Source organism: Chaetura pelagica, unplaced genomic scaffold (assembly GCF_000747805.2).
Source record: "Chaetura pelagica isolate M959 unplaced genomic scaffold, ChaPel_1.0 scaffold90, whole genome shotgun sequence".
Taxonomy (NCBI): Eukaryota; Metazoa; Chordata; class Aves; order Apodiformes; family Apodidae; genus Chaetura; species Chaetura pelagica.
Window position 1 is genome coordinate 17539767 of NW_009953496.1, and position 18006 is coordinate 17557772.

Sequence of the window (18006 nt, forward strand, 5' to 3'; positions counted from 1 at the left end):
AAAATGCTCAGCTGTCATGAGTGCATCAGGATAAAAATATCCTTGAAAGTAAAATTGCTGATTTGTCTTAAGAGTGTATATATCCTCAAAATGTCACTAAAGACACAATGCACAAAGACAGTGAGTATGAAACTGGAGTAAGAATTATGCTTCTTGTTATTTCTTGGTCTCTAGGGATGTATTTTAACATTGGTTAGACCATATCTCTGTTCATCAGAACCTCTGTTTTACCTGAAACTTCTCAAAATAACCCCATTGGGTCAAAATTAGTGTCATCTCAACAATTTCAAGAGAGCATTACAGATTAACATGAGATGAACAGCAAGCTCTAACTTTTTGTATCTATCAGTACAAGTAAATCATCAAGAAAACAGAGAGTTACCCTGAATGATACCGCTTTCAGTTATTCTGCAATGGTTTTTATTCAGCATAGCTTTTCTGTGGGACACTTTTTGTCCTGAGACTTCTGAGGTGCAGGAGTAGGTGAAGGGAGGTGGTTAGAACAAGGACTTCTGGCATCTTTTATTTTCTTACTAGTTAGGTTGTAGTGGAAGTGTCTCCAGGACTACGGTAAACTCAGTCTATTTATTTTTTTTTTAAACTAGAGATTGCAAAAAAATTATCTACAAACATCTGGTGCTCCCTGGGTTCCAGCACAGGCCAAATCTCTGCTGATGAGAAAAGTTTAGAATTGTGGATTTTAATACTATGTATCTTGCTACAATTAGCAGATTAGCTGAAAAATGTGGACACTGTACCAAAGTTTAAAAAGCCTAAAATCAACAGAAATACTAGTATGACTTTTTAAAATTAACTGTTTCTTGCCAATAACCCTGCTGCTTGCATTCTAGCACTCACACCACAAGCTCTTCAGGAGGCTGTGCTCCTAAGCCAGGATGTAGCCAAAATTTGATAAGTGGCGGTGACAGAAATGCTGTAAAACAAATTTGATTTTCCAATGCATTTCTAAACATCTAAAAGCCCGTTCTATGGTTTATGTAAATAAAGACATTTGTTTCATGTTTACTTGGTGCAGTGGTGTATACTAGTTCAAACAGATCAGGCTGCTGTTTTTGTGAGCTCTACATGAACACTTAGCAGCGTTTCTGCTCCAGGGCTGACAGCCTGCAGGTCTAGTTTGGCAAACATTCCTGGAAATGAATCACTACAAAACCTGTGGCACTTCGCCGAGCAGGCCTGCCATAGGTCTGCCTCAAAAAAGGTAAATGTGTAACAGAAAGTTTAGATAAGAGAATAGGTGAAGGCTAATATTTTTGCTACCTTTCTTAACCCAATTTTTTGCACATGTTCACTGTTTTGTAACTCCTGGACTGTTCATACCTGCCAGAGGTAACAATTATGTGTATTCTATTCAAGCACCTGTCTTTGTCCTTTAGGTGAGCTTATATCTCTATTTTTTAATATCTCATCTCAAAACAAGAACCTTTTTTTCTCATCCTTGAAGTGCTTCCCTGATGGGAAATCTGCAGCTTTTAAAAAATCTGTTTATTGGGTATTTGTTGTGTAAGTAATTTAAAGAGTAAAAGGAGAACAATAAAGCAGACAAAATATAGCAGGAAGGTAATGCTAAAAAAAAAGTTCCTAAAGGAACTTTTCAGAACTGGAATGTCTAAGGCACAGGGAAGAGAGAGTCTAATTAGAAGAAAGAAATGGAGAAGAAAATAGGACTGAATGCCTGAAGATTAAGCAAATTATGAAGCATTTTTAGCAATTTCAGAAGTTTATTAGCTGACTTTTAGTAACCGAGACTACATTTCTGCCTTTGGCTAAGAATCATTCAAGTACTAGAAGACCACATACACTAAAGTACTTCTCGCCTGGAAGATTTTGATCTTCTGATTGCCTGTGGTTTTGCTCTCAGTGTCATGTTTCTTTAAATAACTGAAGTGTTTTATATGGGCTGGAACGAACAGCAGTAAAATTGCTCAGAGTTTTATTTCTGGATTCTTGACTGGTCACTGACTTGGTGCATGGCAGCAGTAACTTCTGCTGTGACTTCTTCCATGGGTGTGCACCATGCTGAGGGCCCGTCTCAGTTTAACTATGCGGAACTGCTTTGACTTTGCCTTTATGAGCCCTGCATTCTGTATTTTTTGATGGCTTCCCTGTGTAGTTTCAGAAGAAACTGTGCACATTCCTGCCTTAGATACTGAATAGAAGTCCTGAATTATTTATTATTATTATTATTATTTTTATTTTTGTTTTTAAAAGAAAAGTTAGAGTTTTATTTCTTGACTAGATTTATTCTTTATCTTTTTGTTTCAATTACTCTGATGGTACAAAAAACCCTGTCAGAGTCAACACACTGGATCTCTCCCTGATGGTGGTATAAAAGTGAAACCCAGAGAGTTTGCTAGTTGGTTTTGCACTACACAGTCAGTATCTGGCTTACAAGTGAATAAATCTGAAAGTATTTCACTGACAGAAGTACTCATATCAATACTGGGGGCAGTAAGAGCTGTAAAGTTGCAGGAGCTCTGGACTGAGAGGTAAGTCTTTGTTTACCAAATCCTCTTCCTTCCAATCACCATTTTTACATAATACAATCCCATTCATAATGTCATTAGGTTGCATCTTCAAATTAATTAATTTCCCACTTAGTATATTAACATTCCAACTGAATGTATTTACAACTAGACAATCCTGCTGTGTTTTCATGCAAAAAGTGTATTTTAGCTTAGATATCTCTGCTGTCTGCCACCAATGCCTCAGACAGCATTCCTGGTCCTCTAAATCTTACTTTGGCAAGAGAAAAGAAATAATATGGTTTTAATCTTCAACGACAGAAGTACTCATATCAATACTGGGGGCAGTAAGAGCTGTAAAGTTGCAGGAGCTCTGGACTGAGAGGTAAGTCTTTGTTTACCAAATCCTCTTCCTTCCAATCACCATTTTTACATAATACAATCCCATTCATAATGTCATTAGGTTGCATCTTCAAATTAATTAATTTCCCACTTAGTATATTAACATTCCAACTGAATGTATTTACAACTAGACAATCCTGCTGTGTTTTCATGCAAAAAGTGTATTTTAGCTTAGATATCTCTGCTGTCTGCCACCAATGCCTCAGACAGCATTCCTGGTCCTCTAAATCTTACTTTGGCAAGAGAAAAGAAATAATATGGTTTTAATCTTCAACTCATACATTATTAGAAAGCTTCTTCTGTACTTGTCCAGGGGGGCATTTTTTCTTGGGTATGTGCAGTGACACCTGCCAGCAGAGCTCCCCTGAGGTTCTGTCCTGTCGCTCAGACACCGCATCAGTGCTTCCTCCTCTTGATACAGCTGAAATACCCCTTGATAGAGTTGATGCCACCTTCCAGCTACTGTCTGATGCTGATTTTGTGGCAGACTGTGACAAACTGTGACAATTAGGTAATTTGCTTTGGTTATTCTCTGCCAAATGACTTGGATCTTAACAGCCAAATTAGAGCAGATGCTTTGAGCCTCCAACTGCTTGGGTGTGATATATCTCACCTACATATGAGCTAGCTAACAGGGCCTGATGTGTGATCTCAAGGGAGAGATGGGCACTTACAGCAAACTCATCAGTCGTAGTTTGCTTCTGCACTTCATAATGGAATTAGCTATGGTTTATAAGTGCATACTTCTCTCCTGCTCATAAAGGAGGCTGAGACAGCTGAGGGATATTGGTGTATGTCAAAGTAAAATTATTTTTTATTAGAAAAGTACTCTTTTAAAGTTTACTTCTGGAAAATAACCTTATTTAATTGAATAATTATTTTTATTTACATGTAAGATGATAATTTTTCAGGGGGTATTTTGAATATATTACTGACTTGTTCACTACCTGGTAAAAATCAAATTTCATCAAACGGCCTTCATTACTTGGAAGAAACTGGAAATAGTTGTTGCTGACTTTCAACTAAATAATTCATGCATACAACATATAACCAATTAATTCAATAGGAGCAATAGTGTTGAGTTAATTCACTTCAAGAATGATTTTTTTTTTTTTTTCACAAATCTATATATTATGTTGGCAGGTTGTTATAAAGATGGCCGATATTACGGAGAAGGAACAATAATTAAAGACAACTGCAATTCCTGGTAATGTTTTGAAGAACAGAAACTTGAATTTTATTTAGCATATGTAATGAAACAGGAATTAAGGTAGAGAGCATCCTTAAATTCATATTAAAAATGTAATCAAATCAAAATGTGTGGCAGAGAAGTGCTGCATTCAGGTATTATAGAACTAGACAACAGACAACTTAAAAGAATGACAAGATGTCAATGACCTTTCTAATCAAGATATGAAAATGAGAGTAGTAAAATTTCCTCCTCACTGGCCTAATTCTGTTCCTGCTCAGTCGATCTGTTGGCTCTGACCTGAGACAAAATATTTTCTTCCTAGACCTGGGTATAGACCTGAGCGCACACAAAACAAATACCATTAAAGTTTAGGGGATTATTTTAGAATGTCTTCCCCTGATTCTTTGGCATGAGGGATGAGACATTATATTATTTCATAAGGGAAGAATATATATTTATGTGGGAAAGGGATGACCTGTTTGAGCATCCTTTCTTTCTGCCTTAGGACAGCAGCAGTCAGCACAGCAGAGGAGTTCTGCTGCCCACCCTGCCTGTTGGCTGCCTGAGCCGCCTCCCTGCTTCGCTTCTCCCAGAACCAGCCCCTCACCTCCAGCCTCAGGGCAGCTCATGGAGCTCCAGCAGCACCCAAACAGGGCTGGGGACCCACCCAACTCTTTTTAGGGTTTCCAGAGAGAAATTTCCTCATTTACAGAACATCGACTTTTTTCCCCTGGTTTGGTCTCACAAAGATGAAAGGAGTATTTTTCAAATATTACCTTCCCACAAGCTGTAGACCTTCCCACATTGTTCCATTTAGGATTCATTAAGTAGTGAAGTGGTGAGAAGTTGTATTGTGTTTTCATAAATACTATGTGACATTTATATTTTTTACTCTTTTTTTTTTCTCTGTCTTCCTTCTCCTGTTTAAGTGCATACTTTTCCTTTAACAATTTGTTTCCTGATCAGTGATTTTTTTTCTCTTTCAGCAAATGCTTCCAAAGTCTCTGGAAGTGTTCAAAAGAAGTATGCCTTGTTCGCCAAGACTTAATCCAGCACATCAATTCTGGAGATTATGGGTGAGAATATATTTATTTTAAGGTTTTGTTGTAAACCACTGTATTACTCATTGTATATATGTGCAGATTACAAGTTATGCAGTCGTCCCCACCTCTTTCTTCTCCAAATACATCACAGCAATTAGACAGTAAATATACATTTGTGAAACTTTTCTAAATCTCTGGCAGATTATAGAATTCTAAATGGAAAGATATTGAAAGTAAACATCTATCTAAAACATTCTCTGAATTCAGTACAACTTTGTTGTAAAAAAAAAAAAAAAAAGTTTTTAAAATCTTCTCTTCATTCTTCACTTTATTTATTACTTGGGATCATTATTTATTTTTTTTCTCTTACCCCAGGAGCATTGCTCCACATAGCAGGCTCTATATAACACTGAAGAGGAAAGGATGAGCGAAATGGGGACCAAAATATCAAAACTTTGCGGAACTCACTGTTTTTCTTGCCATCAGTTCTCATTTCCCCCAGGTAGTGCAGAAGGATTAGGGACACCCCAGTGCTGGATCCTTCATTCTTCACTTTATTTATTACTTGGGATCATTATTTATTTTTTTTCTCTTACCCCAGGAGCATTGCTCCACATAGCAGGCTCTATATAACACTGAAGAGGAAAGGATGAGCGAAATGGGGACCAAAATATCAAAACTTTGCGGAACTCACTGTTTTTCTTGCCATCAGTTCTCATTTCCCCCAGGTAGTGCAGAAGGATTAGGGACACCCCAGTGCTGGAGCTGAACCCTGGGAGCCTGCTGGCCATTTATAGACAGAGACACAGGGGTTGCCTCCCTAGGAGCTGAAGTACTAAATTCACCAATGAAGCCTTGCCCAGATTTCAAGCTGTGACTCAATGCTGAAACATTTTGTACTTCATGGGAGACATTCAAACTTAAATTACTATCCTAAATAGGTAATGGTAAAGCTCACCTGAGATATCACTCAGCTTCTGTGGGTCCTTGCACTCTTCACTGGCTACAGAGTAAGAGAAATGAGGCTTCTCATTTGGGCAGCATGATGCCACCTCCTTGTTTCCAGTACACAAACAAGAAAGAAACGAGTAAAGAAAATGGTCTCCCCTGTGGCTCAGTTCTTTTCCAATAATAATAGATTTCAATACGTTCCAAATGTTTGATGGGAAACTCTGCAGAAGGTGTCAGCTGGACTTTATGCTGGATTCAACAGTGTCTCACTGCTGGTGCACCAGAGCTGGAAGACAATGTAACTCACTACATGAAGATGTCAATTCTCTGTTGGCATCTGGTCGGAAGCATAACGTGAGCATAACTTCAAGACCACAATACCTGCTATACCCTAGCATCTTGTTTTCCAGTACTTCTCTGAAACATTGCATATTCACCTCCTGCAGGCTGACACAATGCTGACCTCAAACCACCACTTTTCACATACTGCTGTGTTGCTCCATCCTACACTCATCTGCAGTGAAAGAGCCTGTACTAAATATTTTCTCATGCATATCAAATACAATACTTTGAAATGTAATTTGAAAGATTTATTTTTGGATGTTATTGTCAGCAGTGCTCTTACAAAGGAGCAATGAATTAATGTGAGTGGTATCTCTAACCTGGGTTTTGTTTGTTTTCTATCCATGAGGAAGATGGAAAGCTGACAACTACAGCCAGTTCTGGGGAATGACAGTGGAAGAAGGTTTCAAAAAGCGCCTGGGCACCTTCCCTCCATCTCATTCCTTGCTGAATATGAGAGAAGCTCCAGTAAGTGCTTCAATGTACAATTGCTTAACAATGTACAATTGTTAAATGTTTTAATAATTTTATTACAAAGAAAAATTACTGTGAACAATTGCAAGATTATGATTCAGGGTTTTAGCACTAAATCTTTAATGCTGAATATGGAGGTTCCAGAATAATTCTCCAAGTCATAGAGTGTGTGGTCTGATTGGTGGAAATAATACAAAGAAAAGCAACAGCAGATGTTAACTACTGGGAAACTGTGCACCAACATTAGTTTATCATTGTTGACCAGGGCTGTTAAAAAACTTGCTTCTTTAGGTCTTTGAACGACTCTCTGAAAGCTCACAGGATAAAGCAAAGTAAATATGCAGTAAGAGGCTGGGGTTTTGGCCAAATGGAAAGAAAATAGTTGGGAAACATGAGAAAATTCAATTATTCTCTACTAACAGTTTTCTAAATCTCTTGGCCATGGCCATTTTCATGGTAGCTAATTTAAATTTCCTATAATGTATTTATGCTTAAAATAGTTTGCAGCAAAGAAAATACACTGTGTACGTAGGTTAAAAAATTAAAAAGAAATACATAATTATTGCATCCAGAATAAATTTTCCAGTGCTTTGGATCAGTTAGCTTCTTTCTTAGAAGACCCATGGAAATGATAGGCTGAAAAAATGAACTATCTCAGCATTAGAAAAATTGCAAGAATACGCAGATAGATAAAAGTTTTGCAAATGACATTTTATCTTTGGCTTTATAGTTCAGGCAAGTGATGCCACTTTATTATCTAGGTGAAGTCAATTGTTGAGGCTTATTGTATATGTTTGTGGCAGAAGTGTTTCTACATCACGGAAGGCCTTGGGGGAACAGCAGTGCAGATCTGCTACTTGACAGGGAATTTGGGAATGAGAGAGAGAACCATGTGCCTCTGCAACATTTTTATCAATCCTCACCCTCTTGCTTGATGCAGGCTGGTTCCTTGTCCCACACTAATCTAGCTCAGGCACCAGTGTTGTGAGAGGTTATGGCCCAGACTGGCCAGCTTGCTCAAAGTACACTACAGAGGGCTGTCAGAGCAAGAAATTGACAGATATTAAGCTTTGCAGTCTTGCCTTGTATGATTTGCTAGACTAGTCTTTGCAGCCAAAGAAGGTTCTATTTTAATTGAAGACAGTAAGTTAAAATAAGACAATGACTTTGGAGAATTTAGTGCAATATTTATTAGGCAGCTGCCACACATTACCAGTTAGCTGCATTGCAACTCAGGAGAGTTGGGTCAATTTGTTTTTGTTGTTGGCTCTTTCCTTAAGGAATAAAATGTGATGCTTGTATAGCAGAAGCAAAAATTTCATCTCATGTACCTAGCTCAGTGACTGATAGCTACATTACTAGATATCTAGCTGGGTGAGACAAATCCCACCTAGAATAGAGAAAAAGGAAAAGTTACAAGAAATTCTTTACCCTATTTCCTCTTTTCCATTCAATCTCAGCTGATCACTCAGTGGTTCTGCTTTCTTTCCAGCCTATCAAATCATTTATATTCAGCTTTCTGTACCTTCTTTGACTGCTGCACTACTTATGGCTTTTGTTCCACTGATAACATTTTGCAGGCATATTTTCTCTATCTGCTCTCTTTTTACAAAATCTGTGAGCTACAACCCAACTACCTTTGGCCTTGTTGGATGCCTGAGGAGCTTCAATGCATTCATCTTCAGAAATCCAGGTTTGCACATTCATGAATTTAGCCCTCAGGAAGTCCTACAGGTTGCTGGAAGCATAAGCTTTGCACAGGATTCTATGACATATTTCTTTCTAATTACAAAAGCACAAAATATAAAATAATAATCTCTATATGACTTTTTCAGCTCCTGGAGAATTCTTTGATCTTGCAGAAAATTGCTCAGAATTGTACAGGAAACTGTCTCCTGCCTATGGCTTCCCGTCAGAATTACTGGAACTTTCTTGCTTCAACCGCAGTGGTTTCTATCTTGACTGTCTGGACATAAAAATATTTTTCTCCCAAGCTTCTTACAAAGGTCCCAGTCTCCCTGATTCTGTCCTCTGTAGTTTTCTGGAAGAACTTTACCTCTCTAGTGCCCTTATTCTGCCTCAGTAAATTTCCTACCCACCACATTTTACTATTTCACAAAAAGATTTTTAAAAACTGTTTTTCTTCACTCATAGCCAGCTCCACATCTACCATCACTGCATGATCCAGCAAGTATATAGCATTGATTAGGCTCACCACAGGTCCAGAGACAGATTTTTCCAATTAGCAAACCAATAGTAGTCATGGAGTTCACTTCAGGCGCTTTAAAAATAAATATCTTACTGGATTTTCAGAGAAAGTTGTCCCTGCTTTGCCTGTTATGAATAATTCTCTGTCACTGGTGTTTTGTGTAGCATCCTAACACATTTACAATGTCCTAAGTGATAAAAACCAAGTAAGTTTTCATGACAGTGTTTTCATTAAGCTTCACCTGTAGCTAGGTGACAGCTCAGAGAAGTCAAAAGATATGAATGACGAAATTCAGAAATAATTACTTTTAAATATTTTTCAGAGACATTCACCAAACTTTAATAGCTTGACCTTTAAGTGACTTTGTTGAGTACTAATTCAGCTGCAGGCCAAAGTACTAGTTACTTACTGTGCATAAATTTGCACTAATTAAATAATCATGTGTTCTCTGTGATTATTACTGCCTTTTTCATTTTGCAAGTACGAAAGCTGCAAGGAATTTGCCCAAAGTCATATATTTAGTTGATAAAAATGCTACAATTAGTGTTCAGGAACTTTGGGTTCTATCTTGTGCAGACCTGATTAAAAACTGGTAGCTTTGCTAATGCAGAAACAAAACCATAGCTGCCCGTTCATTAAATGCAACTCTTTAAAAAAATTATTTTCAAATTATATTTATTTATTATTTTATTTTAAATAAAAGCAATTTCTTCAGCATGCTACTGGTCTAAAATTTAGAGAATAAATGACAGTTTCTGGTACCTAAGGGCCTTCTCTTCTGATTGTTTTCTATTGTCCTTTGGGGGTGTTTGAGAAAAGCATGTTGGTGTAGGAGGGGCTCTTTATTTAATTCCATGGCAAAGAAGATTCAAGAATATTAAGCCCTTCTGTGCTAACTATTTCAATCTGCAGCAGTCTTAGCTGTTAGCAGTGTTGAAAATTTTGCTTGTAGAGCAGAGGCTTTTCAGTTGTTTCTTTGACTGACATATCCAACTACAAATACAATTTTATAACATTACTTCAAATGAAATGGTGTGACAGAGCTACATTTCATCTTAGGGAAAACACAAGCTTCTTGAAGTGGCTCACAGTGCTTTCAAAAGCTCTGCTGTTAGTAAACAACTAAACCTGCTCAATAAGGTGAGGCTTAAGTCTGGAAGAGTAGTCAAACATGATGGCACATTAGAATACTTTAAAGGCAATGACAGGGAACAAGAATTAAATCTCAAATGAGGGACATCAGCATAAACCTCTGCTGCAGAGGCTCAATACAGCAATAAAACTGTTGTGACTCCTGACAAAGATGAAGCTCCAAAGAGTGTCACATGTGTTATTTGAGTTGACATTTTGGAAGTGTTTACTCACTGCAGGAGACAGTGTAATAATTCTTGAAATTCTACATACCACAAAAATGTTTGAAGTTCTTGAAGTTCTACATAGCCACAACTTTAAAACACATTGTCACACACAATTGGTGGTTTTCTGTCAGTACTGGTTCTAGCACTGGGTACATCCCAGTGGTGGGGTCTGCACCTAAAGACAAAATGGTGCCCACCTGAATGCCACCTTGCAAGAAAATGGAATACATAGTTTAGTAATAAAGCACCACTTTGGATTAAGTATCAAAGAATTTGTGTAGACAATGTGGAGGTATGCCAAGTACACCAGCTCTTCCTCTCATATATGGCTTTTCATAGTAAAAAAGTTCAGTAGAACTCCTGCTTGCAAACTGATAACAATGGGTATAAGCGAGAACATAGAAAGTTCCACCTCAATATTAGGAGAAACTTCTTTACTGTGAGGGTGACAGAGCACTGGAACAGGCTGCCCATAGAGGTTGTGGAATCTCCTTCTCTGGAGACATTCAAAACCCACCTGGATGCACTCCTGTGTGGCCTGCCCTAGGTGATCCTGCTCTGGCAGGGAGTTGGACTAGAGGATCTCTAGAGGTCCCTTCCAACCTCTAACATTCTATGATTCTATGAAAATCATCTATTTTTTTTCTGGAACAAGGGTAAGTGCTGGAGACTGAAAACAGTTAAAAGACAAACCAATGATAGACTGTACAGATGCAGCCACCATGGTAGCTGAAACTTCCTACCTTCAGCCATGTGTCAAGGAAAACAAAATAACAAACACCTACATGCACAGCTGAAGTTAGTTAGCAGAAGGCTTTTCTTTCCAAAAATGCCAGCTGGGTGATAATTAACATGGTTGATAAGGAATTGTTGTTTGGGATAAAAGTCAGAGAGAAACCAGACAGGTTATTCAGATTGATGGTTGTGGAACTCAGCTTTCCAGCTCAGCTAGTAGAGTGCCAGAATCCCCTTGGTCCCAGGGGCTCCCCAGCCACAGGGAAAGCACTGCAGGGATGCTCAGGAAGCTGCAGGTTCTAATGTTTTAGGTTTCCTCAGTTTAGAAATTAAGAATTTAAAAAATAAATTTAGTATTCCAATTAAGACAAAATTGGAACTTGAAGCATATACAAATCTTCTATATTTTGTTTTAGGGACATTCACTACCAGAAGAAAAATTTCCTGCATTTTTTTTAGCCACTTATGCATGGCCTGATTGGATTCATGATCCTCTGGATCAACGAAACTGCGGAGCATCCTGGGCTTTTTCAACCGCAAGTAATATTGATTCGTTTTCTCCCTTAAAAAATATCACTGAAGTTATATGTGTGGTGAACATTTGTAGATTTTAATAATGAAGTAATTCAACTTACTGTTCAGTTTTTATCAGCAAATAGGAACATTAAAAGTTGCTACAGCTTCCCTTCTAAATTGTCCCAAAATCTTAAAAGAAATCATTCTAAACTGTAGGGTTCTTTTTGCTTTACATATGTTTGTGCAAAATAGGGAGATTTTTAGTAGACTGCAATTCAGCCTCATGTGCTACATACAGCCTCTGGTTTTCTGAAAAATGGACACGTGTTTGTATCTCTTTCTCCAAAGGAGCTACAGCAATCAGTTATGTTCATTTCTCTCATGCTGCAATAACTCTCAGTACATATTGAGATATACAAAGATACAGAAAAAAGTATGCAATCAATCTTCATTACCTGATTCAGCCAGTGAGTCCTCACAGATGCAGGGTTCTGCAACTGCTTCTTTAAATCCCAGCAGTAAGAGAAGGAAAGAGCATTTAGGTCAGTCAGTCTCTGCTCCCTGACAAAGCCAGACTGAACATGCTGTTACCAATATGTCTTGGTCAGTGTTTAAAAGAGGAAACCAAGAGAGACTCTTACAGCAATCCTGACAGATACTGCAGAGATAGACAGAGGTCACTGAGGGAAAGACTTTCCAGGTATTCAGTCTAAATTTTCCCTTTCATAAGTAAATATTTTGATTTTAATTCATGTGATTGTTTTCAATGCTAAATATTATGAGATCCCTTCCCATGTTGCTTAGGTGTATCTAATGTTTTCAATCTGAATTTTCAGTTCTTCTTTGTAGGATTAATTTTTGCTCAATGAATAGAAAAGCACTGCTGTATCACTTCTTCTTAGCTTAATTCCTATAAGTTATCCAAAACTCTTCAGTAAAAAGCTTTTCCACCTATGGAAACAAGTTCATTATCACATGACACTTGACAAAAGCACAGAGCAGTCATTGTCAACTGCCATCACCAGATTCATTCTTTTGAAGTCTTGTCCAAAGTTCACTGAAGTGAGTGTTGATTCTGATGGGGCTTTAGGTTTCAAGGGATTTAAAATATATAATTTTTTTAATTTTCAGGTTCAAAAATGAAGAGCTAACAATAATAAAAATATAATTTAAGCACTGGTAGTGAGTGGCATTGGGGCTTAATAATTGTTTCATTGTCACTCATTAAAGAAAGAAGTGGCTTAATTTCACCCACAACTTAGTTAACCTACTCTGCCTTTAAGTTAATGCATAAATATGTCAGTGCTTAGAATTATGACTATCAGACTAAATTATGTAAATTCCTCATCTGATGTTTAGATGTGTGGGACCTGTTGATAACTGATAAATCTGTGGATTTGTAATATTACAGTGAAGCTGCTCATGATAATTGGCAGTTTTTCAATTGTCTCTCTCCAAAGTCTGTACAGATTGTATCTGCATTGTTTTGTGGAGGTATCTGCACAGACAGAAAACATTGAGGTTGTATTTCAGTCCCTTTTCCACAATAAACAGTGTGAAGTTGTAAGTAATTATTGGGGTTTTTTTAATGGAAAACTTATTTCGAAACAGGTGTTGCAGCAGATAGAATAGCAATTCACTCCCAGGGTCAGATCACAGACAACCTTTCTGCTCAGAATCTCATCTCTTGTGATACCAGGAATCAACATGGATGCAATGGTGGAAGTATTGATGGTGCCTGGAGATATCTGAAAACACATGGGTAAATATTTTGTCTGTCTGTTTAGATTACTTTAACTTAAACCACTTGCTAAAATTATAATGTTGCTTGTATTACAATGATGATTTCTGACCTCCAAAAAAGAGGCATTTATCTCTGTTCTAAGTCAGATTAACTGTATTACTTCATCAAGACCATCACTCTCTTCCCTTTACATATCCTTTAAAGCATCTTTGTGAAGCCCAGGAATGACGAAGCATTCCCAAGGAAAGAAATTAATACTATTTTGAATGAGGGCTCTTAGTGAGAAAACTCTGAGTTTCCATTTAAGCCTCATTACATCTGGATGTTGTCATTATCTGAAACAGCTGGGGAAAATGGTAACCTCTATAACAGCAAGACAAACAAGAAAGGATTTTTATCTCAGACACCACTGTAAGTGGAGTCAAAACTTCTATGGCTCTTGGGGTAAAGGCTCTTCAAGTTAAATAATCTTGGGTAAGCAGCCAGTTGCATGAGACAACATCCTGAATATTCTACAGGATCAAACATTGTCTTTCTATAATGCAAACTGTATTTATCCCATCCCAAGCTGGAGCCAGAACACAACGCTGACAAATCCCTGAAGAACACAGCAATGGAACAACCTCCCTCCCAGTCTTCCATTCCCTCCTGTCTATCATCCCTGTAACAGCATAAACACCATGAGCCCAAAATAGCAATATTATTCCTATACCAGAAAGCTGTATTTTTTTAATTTTATTTTTTTTTTAACCTAGCACAGTGTGGTTAGTGACACAGCCTGTTCTGCAGATGCAGTTTAAGCAGAAGATTTAGCTTTTGTCTATATGGAACCCAAAGAAGGCTGAAGCTGTGTGAAGCACTTTGTTACCCACAGGAGCTCATGCTGCTGTAAACACAGCAGTGGGAGGATTGTTCCTTGATTGCCCTTAGAGCACCAGTGTGAAAGTGGTGTGTGGAGCAGGCTTTCTGACTGATGGAAGCCTCGTAGCATATGGACAGGACACCTCAGCTCACCAAAGCAGTCCTGAGAACTGCCTTTATACCTCCAAAATCCCAAGCATTGACATTACTGCTCAGTTACCTGAGATGCCTCATGGTGTTCACCAGCCTCTTGCAGCTGCCTGAGTAAAGAATCCGTAGGGCAGTTCTGAGAACCATCTCAAATTTTTTTATTCTATCTAGATCTCAAATATGTCTCTACAGTTCAAGACTCTTTTCTTATTAATTCATCCAGTTCTCTTGTTTCCATGGCTCTAGCTCCAACATGTATTTTTACAGACTTTTGCTTGCTACCCATTCTTAACCCCATGATTGATTTGCTATTAAAATATCACACATGAGAATGTCTACTTAGAACATTTCTAAATCCTGATTTTCTTTCCTCAAGTTCAAACTATATTGCAAATTCTCTTCCAACAGCTCCAGGCATAAATAAACACTTTAAGGAAAATATCTGAGTATCTGTGAGGACAGATACTGAAAGAACTTGAGAATGCTGGGCCTGAGCAAGGATCCATCTAGCCCAATATTTTGTCTCTGACAGTGGTCAAGATCAAAATATATATATGTATATATATATATATAAAAATAAACAAACTTTTTAATATACTGGACTGATAAATTAATAATTTTTGTAGATAAAACTCTGTAGTCCATTAACTTTTGCTTTTTACAATGAATATATAAAAATAAACTTTTTAATATACTGGACTGATAAATTAATAATTTTTGTAGATAAAACTCTGTAGTCCATTAACTTTTGCTTTTTACAATGAAAAAACCTGATATTTATGGCATTAAACTCTGAAGTGTCTTTTGAATGAGTCTAACTATATATTGCTTGGCTCCTGACTCTTTCAAGTGACTTTTATTTTATGAGCCAGTATATTGCAATAATATGTTTCATTATCTCTATGTCCTACAGTAGGGAGGAAACACATTGATTTTCTGTGTGGGCTTCCAAATTTGCACTGCAGGAGTTTGATGCAACTCTAAAGCTTTTGGTTTTCTGTTTTCTGAAGTGCTTATTTCAGGTTTTTGATACATTTTCAGGAAAATCAAATGCTGGCATAAACAATCCCCAGTGAAGTCAATGGAAGTCTTCCATAATGCTCAGCGAGGTTAGGCCAGTGCTGAGACCTGACTTTTCAGAATCACTGAGCACCCAATTAAAAATGAAATCTATTATAAGTAGAGCTGAATCACTGCTTAACACTCTCTCTCTCTCTCTCTCTCTCTCTCTCTCTCTCTCTCTGTCTCTCTGTCTCTGTCTTTCTCCATTAGTTAAAGAATTAATCTGTATTCTAGGCATTATTAATTTTAGGCATTTCAGTTAACAGCCCTAATTTGGGATATTATAGTATTATATATTATAAAAATGTCACAGTGTTTAAGCATGAAGGGGGGAAAAAAAATAATTTTCAGATAATAAAAAGGTCACACACTTGAATGCAAATATGGCTCCTAACCAAGGTTTGATCTGATTTGTCCCTTGGGCTCTTAGGAGTTGGAGGGTATTATGTTATTGTTATTTTTAGCCAACTTGTTAATGACATAATCTAACATTTAAAATTATGTTCTCATCTCACAATTCAAATACAGAAATGAAATAAAACCACAAAAAAATTCATTAGATTGAGCACATAAACATGACTTCAGATGAATTCTGCTAGGAATGTATCAACACACTGCAGACTTTTTCTGCTTTTCTCTGGATACTGCTTGTTCCTGATAGTATTTTTGTACATCTGTATGAATATTTGCACATAAACACATTCAAATTTACTGATGTTTTTCTTCTGTGACTCTTCTGTCAAGGTCTTCTCCTTGAAATGTTTCCAATGACTACTGTTGTGCTGATGCTTCACCATGTGCAAACTCATGTTTCAGGAGAGAGCTAAAAGTTTAGTATAATTAGTGAGCTGCTTAAATACGTATCCTTCTTATAGGACTTCCTTTTTTAAAATATTCTGCTTCAGTGAACTATCTAATTATGCTCTTTAAAATAAACTATCTAATAGGCCTCCATGGTATTATCACAGAAATGTGCATAATGTTTTGGAAACATCTAACAATGTAATACAGAAAACTAGGAGGTCCCAGTGTCTCATAAAACAAATAAAGTAGTAAGTGGAAAAATTGGTATGCTTTTCTGTAAGTGTTTCAGTTTAAATATATGGGTTTTTTTCCTTCAATTTATTGAAGTAAAAAGGATGGTCAGTTAGACAGAATGCCTGAAAAATTTAGGATAAGATACTTGAAAGAAACAGACTTACTGTATTAAGCAGCAGTTCATTTCATGATTGTCAAGGTAAAGAATTAAAATCACCCCCTGCGTTTCCTTGAAACCACCCCTTGAAACCTCTCTCTGTTCTTGGATGGAATGAAAGCTCTTAGCCTCTATTCAAAGCTCATTTGATGTAGCACTTTGGAGATTTCCAAATCCAAAATTAGCATGGTATTGGGTCTCAGGTGAGCTGTCACAGCTCCACAGCTAGACCTCTGATGTTATTAGTTTTAAAAGCCTTTGAGTTTTTGAAACCTGCAACTAGAATTATGTTGGACAGATTCTTTCTGATTCTTTGTTTCGTTTAAAACAATAAATGTAATTAATATATTTACTATTGCACATTTGCCCCATGATTCTCTCTACAAATAGATTTTTGCTGTTTCCATATCTTTTTTAGAATAGGAACTGCCCAGTGATTACTGGGCTTAACATTTTTAAAGTAAATTCTATCTAGAATATAGACTTTCATTTGGAAGTGTTAAATATAATAATATATCCTGCAGATAAACCCTAAAACCTTGAAACTGAAAGCTTAAATGCAAAATTTTTACAAGTGGTAGGAAAAATGTAAATGCTGTATATGAGAGCTAAAAATCTCAGCATTTAGAAAAAAAATTGAGATAGATGCTTTTTTAAGAAACAGACAGGAGATGAGACACATACCCCTGTGGTATCGTGGCACTATCTGCTATTTTAGTTTCTATGAGAGGCTCATTGTTGTCAATAGCCAGGAACTGACTAAAGGAGCTCTGTGGCCAAAGCCCCCTGGAGTAGTCCCCAGTCTTCTGTGCACACTGCATAACATGTTTGTAAGTCACAAAGTTTGTCTTTGGGCTACTTTGACTTTCAGGCATAAACAGTAATAGCCTGAACATGACTGCAAAATAGCAAAATTGTAAAATTGCAAGAATTTGTCAAATTGTAAAATTTCACCTCTCTGATGACTACCCAGTCTCACCTGTTCTATGTCATATATTTTGTCAGTGTTTCAACCCAAGCAAAGTCCCTCACTCCAGATAATTTGTTATTTTTACTTCCCCCTATAATGAAGGTGGAGGAACCCAGTAACCAGCCCCACCTCCAAATAGTTCCCCTCATACTGCACTGTGGTTGGATTCTTCATTACCTTACTGAAAACTCAGTGCTTTGTTTTTAGTATCAAGCTATTGGTCTTAATCATTAAAGATTATACCTCTCTTGGGAAGAAGCTCCACATTTACTCATGTGTGGACAGGACACCAATTCTTTATACCAAAACTTTAAAA

General features: G+C 37.1%; 1 protein-coding gene across 1 annotated transcript in view; it reads left to right on the forward strand.

Moving 5' to 3' along the window:
• Positions 1–18006, forward strand: part of TINAG (tubulointerstitial nephritis antigen) — a 36674-nt gene that overhangs the window by 421 nt on the left and 18247 nt on the right. Inside the window, exons 2-6 of the mRNA XM_009999194.1 lie at positions 4032–4095; positions 5067–5156; positions 6770–6884; positions 11609–11732; positions 13320–13470. Of these exons, the coding sequence (XP_009997496.1) occupies positions 4032–4095; positions 5067–5156; positions 6770–6884; positions 11609–11732; positions 13320–13470 (544 nt within the window). The remainder of the gene's footprint in view (positions 1–4031; positions 4096–5066; positions 5157–6769; positions 6885–11608; positions 11733–13319; positions 13471–18006) is intronic.